This window comes from Thamnophis sirtalis, unplaced genomic scaffold (genome assembly GCF_051295495.1).
Source record: "Thamnophis sirtalis isolate CommonGarterSnake01/CBP01778 unplaced genomic scaffold, rThaSir2_p1.2 scaffold_4, whole genome shotgun sequence".
Lineage (NCBI taxonomy): Eukaryota > Metazoa > Chordata > Lepidosauria > Squamata > Natricidae > Thamnophis > Thamnophis sirtalis.
This window is the reverse complement of record NW_028261384.1, coordinates 107942793-107948959: the sequence shown is the minus strand read 5'-3', so window position 1 is coordinate 107948959 and position 6167 is coordinate 107942793. Positions and strand designations below refer to the sequence as shown.

At 35.2% G+C, this 6167-nt stretch overlaps 1 protein-coding gene across 1 annotated transcript; it reads right to left on the bottom strand.

Moving 5' to 3' along the window:
• Positions 1 to 2410: 2410 nt before the first annotated feature.
• Positions 2411 to 3880, bottom strand: LOC148046060 (olfactory receptor 6B1-like). Its single transcript, XM_087711892.1, has 2 exons — positions 3864 to 3880; positions 2411 to 3341 (listed from the first exon to the last, which is right to left on the bottom strand). The coding sequence occupies exons 1-2, from the start codon at positions 3878 to 3880 to the stop codon at positions 2411 to 2413; spliced, it is 948 nt and encodes a 315-aa protein (XP_087568018.1).
• Between the last annotated feature and the right edge of the window lie 2287 nt (positions 3881 to 6167).

Below are 6167 nucleotides of genomic sequence, written 5' to 3'. Positions count from 1 at the left end.
CAACAGCCACTCGGTCTTTTCTGGGTTGAGCACAAGCTTGTTAACCCTCATCCAGTCCATAACGGCCTCAAGGCCTCGGTTCATCACGTCTGCCGCTTCATTGAGATGGCACGGGGCGGACAGATACAGCTGGGTATCGTCCGCATATTGATGGTATCTGATCCCGTGCCTACGGATGATCTCTCCCAGCGGTTTCATGTAGATGTTGAATAGTAGGGGGGATAAGACCGAGCCCTGAGGCACCCCATAAGTTAGGGGCCTAGGGGACGATCTCTGCCCCCCCACTAACACTGACTGCGACCTGTCCGAGAGGTAGGAAGAGAACCACCGCAACACGGAGCCTCCCACTCCCACCTCCCGCAGTCGTCGCAGAAGGATACCATGGTCGATGGTATCGAAAGCCGCTGAGAGGTCAAGGAGGACCAGGATGGAGGAATGTCCTCCATCTCTGGCCCTCCAGAGATCATCGGTCAATGCGACCAAAGCGGTTTCTGTGCTGTAACCGGGTCTGAAGCCTGACTGGAAGGGGTCAAGATAGTTGATCTATACTAGTCTCCCATTATTTATTTATCAGCAGAAACACACACACACACACACACACACACACACACACACACACATTCTCAAAAGAGACATGTATTTTCAAAGAGTTGTGGAGAGGAAAAAGAGAGGGTGGGGAGTGGGAGGGAGGGAGGAAGGGAGGGAGGAAGGGAAGGAAGGAAGGAAGGAAGGAAGGAAGGAAGGAAGGAAGGAAGGAAGGAAGGAAGGAAGGAAGGAAGGAAGGCTACATCCCATACATCTCTTTTGCCTATTGCTTATATTTCTGCATATGTGTGCAGAAAGTTATTTATCTATACTCTTCAATACACAGCTATTCAGCATCTTAAATTAAGAGACAAAAAGTTGGAAAAACATTATGGAACTCTGAACAGAGAAAAGGCAATATGTACATTCATTGTTTTGATTTTGATTTGATTTTTGATTTTAGTAGGCTGGGAAAATTTAAAAAAAAACCTTTATAATTTCTACTTGTTCTGTAAGTATCTTGTCTCTAAAACTACTTGTGTTTTGGGGTATAAGAACACTAAGGAAGCTTTGACATATTATACTGTGCCAGACTTACTGAGACATTTTACTAAGACTACTGATAAATGTTTTTCTGTGTCTTTATTAAGTTAAATAAGTAAGATGTGCAAATGAAACAAGCAAAATGTTAAAAAGTTATGATAATATATCTGAAATCACTTAGTTATTTACCAAGCACATCTAATTATATTAAAGTAACCAAAATATCTTTACAATCCCCAAGGCATATCACAACATTTGAGTACCCCTAATGTTTGGAATTTGAACTTTTAAATAAATGGACATGCCCTAATTTTTGTGCACCCAATCAACAATTCAATTTCTTTAAGGATTTGGTAAAAAAAAAAAAAAAACCAAGCCATCCAAAGAAGCTTGGAATCTTCTACAGTTCTTGTGACATCTTTCATCATCCAGTCAGATCTGAAGAAGCTTCTTGGATGACAAGCAAAATGTCTTTAAAGAAAAACAGGAAAGTCCAGTTGCCTCTTGAAAAAGAACCTTTGGGTTTGTGAACTACGGGAAATAAAAATGAATAATGAAATAGAGTTGAAGACTGAGTAGATTCTATAACCCTAAATCAAATAATGTAAATTGTTGTGAAATTCAGAGCCATTAAAAAGACAAATGGATAAGGAGAAGAGCTGGAAGGAAGCGTTTATGCCTGTAAGGTCAATCAATCAATACAGGTTTCCAAAATTAATTATTCTAGTTACATATCCAAAATAAATTGTTCTAGTGAGTCCCAGATCCATGAGAACATATCCAACTAAGGAGACTCATCCACAATCTTTATGGGCAGATAAACTCTTCTTACTATTTGTGATTGCAGAAATATTGCTAAAGTGTTTTCTCCAATCTGGTATGTTTATGTGCTGCTCTGTATCTTCCATAATAACCAAGCAATGGTCAGGGATGGCAAATTGGAAATACAAAATTACCTTGAGGTTTGGAAATTATGGAAATCTATTATACTATATTTTCACTATATGAAACTTCTACATAAATGGATAGTAGGGAACACAAAATAGATACAATTGAGCAAAAACAAAATCAAGTAGGTTGGTGGTGGAGGGAAAAGGAGACACAGATAATAGTTTCTTTATTTTCCCCCATAAATACACATTAGAGATAATTCATTTAGGCTGCCCATGAACTGCTTGACACCTCTAAAAGAATAAACATTAACACTGGACAATTACATTTCTTGTTAACAAAGAATCAAAAAATGCAGTTCTGATTCATATCAAATTTAAAAAAGAGAAAACTTCTATTCTAAAATATCTCCATTATTTACATGCATTTAAATATATATGCCATTACAAGATTATGAAATTTTGTTGCTATATTTCCTGATGGCTTTGAAGAGAGCTTCCTTCACCTCTCTGTTTCTCAAACTATAGATAAGAGGGTTGAGCATAGGAGTTAAGACAGTATAGAATATAGAAAAGATTTTATGTAGCTCTTTTAGTGTTTCAGTTTCTGGAACTACGTAGACAAGGAATACTGAGCCATAGAAAATTGTCACTACAATGAGGTGGGATGAACATGTGGAAAAGGCCTTCTGTTGAGCAATTTTAGATTTAATTTGTAATACAGTATGAAGAATACAGATGTATGAGACCACTGTTAAGAGAAAAGGGATCCCTGTTCCAATTATGCATAAAATAGAGGTAGCAAGCTTTACTAGGTGTGTATCACTGCATGAAATGTTTGCTACTGGATATATATCACAAAAGAAATGATCAATTTCATTGGGTCCACAGAAGGTAAGCTTCAGCAGTAAGGAGGTTATGATAGTGTTGGTCAAGAGGCCACTCATCCAAGATACAAGAACCAGTTGGAGACAGAGTCTACCATTCATGAGTGTGGTGTAATGCAGTGGTCTGCATATTGCTAAATATCTATCATAAGACATCATTGCTAAAAGGTAGCATTCAGTGGCTACCAGAACCCCAAAGAAGAAATATTGTACAATGCATCCATAGATAGGTATAGATTGATCTCCAGTTACAAAACTAGCCAGCATTTTGGGTAGAATGGTAGAAATATAATAGATTTCCAAACAAGACAAATTAAGAAGGAAGAAATACATGGGGGTATGAAGATGCTGGTCAGTCACAACCACTGAAACAATTAAGAGATTACCAGCAATGGAGAAAGTATAAACAGGAAGAAATAATAGGAAGAGGATTATTCTCAGTTCAAGGCGATTGCCAAATCCCAGAAGGATAAATTCAATAGGAGTTGACTGGTTTCTTCCCTGCTGGTGGAAAGTCAAATGATTCTTAAATTATAATTGAAAGAACATAATTAATCTTGGTGTCCAGAGCATTATCCTGCCTTTTTCTTTGATCCATAAACATTATTGGACATTTAGAATAGCGGTATCAAACTTTTCCCATTTAATAATGTAAGTTGAGTATTGAAATTTGAATAGCTGAGAGCTTTCTTCCATTTCTTGTTCACTGTATACAGACATATGTATAATCTCACTATATACAGACATTATATATATAAAGTCACAACCCCTGGTATGCCCAGGTTCGAATCCCAGTAAGGGTATGGCTAGCTGTTGAGAGCTAAATAGCTTGAAATAGATCTATACTAGTCTCCCTTTATTTTATTTATCAGCACAAACACAACATTAGAGAGAGAGAGAGAGAGAGAGAGAGAGAGAGAGAGGGAGGGAGGGAGGGAGGGAGAGAGAGAGAGAGAGAGAGAGAGAGAGAGAGACTTACAACCTCCGGTATGCCCAAATATGGGAGGAAGATCACTACTTCCATTCTCTGTCCATCGGCATGTCACAAGAGAACATCCAGACAGAAACCCAATATTTTTACTGTTCCCTTCGTTACATTTGTGTATTTGTGATGATAAATAAATAAAGGGAGACTAATATAGATCTATTTCAAGCTATTCAGGCTAGCTGATGAGAGCTAAATAGCTTGAAATAGATCTATACTAGTCTCCCATTATTTATTTATCAGCAGAAACACACACACACACACACACACACACACACACACATTCTCAAAAGAGACATGTATTTTCAAAGAGTTGTGGAGAGGAAAAAGAGAGGGTGGGGAGTGGGAGGGAGGAAGGGAGGGAGGAAGGGAAGGGAAGGGAAGGAAGGAAGGAAGGAAGGAAGGAAGGAAGGAAGGAAGGAAGGAAGGAAGGAAGGAAGGCTACATCCCATACATCTCTTTTGCCTATTGCTTATATTTCTGCATATGTCTGCAGAAAGTTATTTATCTATACTCTTCAATACACAGCTATTCAGCATCTTAAATTAAGAGACAAAAAGTTGGAAAAACATTATGGAACTCTGAACAGAGAAAAGGCAATATGTACATTCATTGTTTTCTGGAAACTCTTTATAGACTTTTTGAAGTCAATGAAACAGAAAAAAATGAATTTAACAGTTTTGATAATTACCCAAGGTAGATAATAGAAAGAAGTGAGCTATTGTTGTGACACAATTAGGAGGAAAGTTTATAATTATATTTGCAACTGCTGTAGATCAAAAGCTGCCCCTTCATGCTATTTTTTCCTTTTTCTTTTTTCTTTTCTTTCAGTTTAATTTTTATTTAGTTTGAAATCTTTATCTTTTCTTGTTTTTTTATTATTTTGTATTAGTTTTATATTCTTAAGCAATAAATTCATTGAACTGATTAAAACATTTCACAGAAACTAAATTACTCACACTTATAAAGATTATGTTGCTCTTCAGTTATTACAAAAATGATTTTCTATCATCTATCTGCCTGTTATCTATCTTGTTATCATTGATCTTCACATAAAATTCAGATTATATAAATAAAATATTTCTCACAGAATATAAGAACATAAAGATTTACCTTTGAATTGTTTATATTCCTCAGTAAGATCTCCGTAGTGTTACATTCATGTTCCATCTCAAAGATGTATGCTTGTATCTTAACAAGTCCAAACTTCTGTTATAGATGGTCTTAAAATCTGTCTTAATTTTCCTGTCAATAGTGAATATTTGAAATAATATATCTGAAATCACTTAGAAAAAGAACAGATTTTTCCCTACATTTTAAATTCATTATTACTTTTGTTTTGCCACATAGAATAGAATGGAGAAAAATATTCTGAGAACTGATATCTAATTTTTAACTATTTGTGTAATGAATAAACTGACAATAACAAATTCAAGTACTAAGGATCTGTGACAATATTTTATTTTAACTGATTTAAATAAATAGTATGGAATCACAGAATTCCACATTACAGAAAGGTAGGTCATATTCAGAATTCATGATATGTAAAATAATACAATACTGTTCAATATAAGAGCATACTTAAGTTCTTTCTCATGTTACACTGCCTTAATAATCTATAGTTCATTACTTTAAGATTGAAATAATTGAGCCAAAAAAGACAAGCATAAACTATCTCCAATTGATTCATATTTAGTGATGAAATGCTCACCTTCTAATAATCCAAATTCTAAATTCCTTCCTGAGGAGGGAGTTGGACTAGAAGACTTCCAATATTCTTTCTAATTCTGTTATTCTGTTTTTCTCTTTGTACTAAAAAGAAATTCCATTTTTACTAAGTTCTTATCTACTACTGTATTAGTGGGGTACTAAATTGTCTGTCTGAAAGAAAATCTAGATGTTATGCCAAGCATTTCAAACTATTTATAATATATTAACATTCATCTGAGAGATATTAAAATTTTCAAACAGGAAAGTTTGCATGTCAGTATGCAGTCAGAAATTATTAATTACTCTTTCTACACTGATCACAAGTGTGTCCTTAAGGCATAAATCTAAATTTTCTTTCCAGTTAGATAGCGACCTCATGAACATACCCACTTGGTTTTCATGGCAATATTCCAAAGGTGTCTTCTAGAATGTGTTCTCATATTTCCAATGTAGATTGCAAGACTGGGATTCTGTGGCAATTTCCCATGGAAGTTTTAATAAGGTTTAATTTATTTATTTTCTAAACTTAGAATGAGTAGCTATGATTTACAAATTGCAATAATGCTTCTTGGAATACTAAAGTAGAATTCAACCTTACTTTTAAAATAGATAGATTTGAAATTCTTA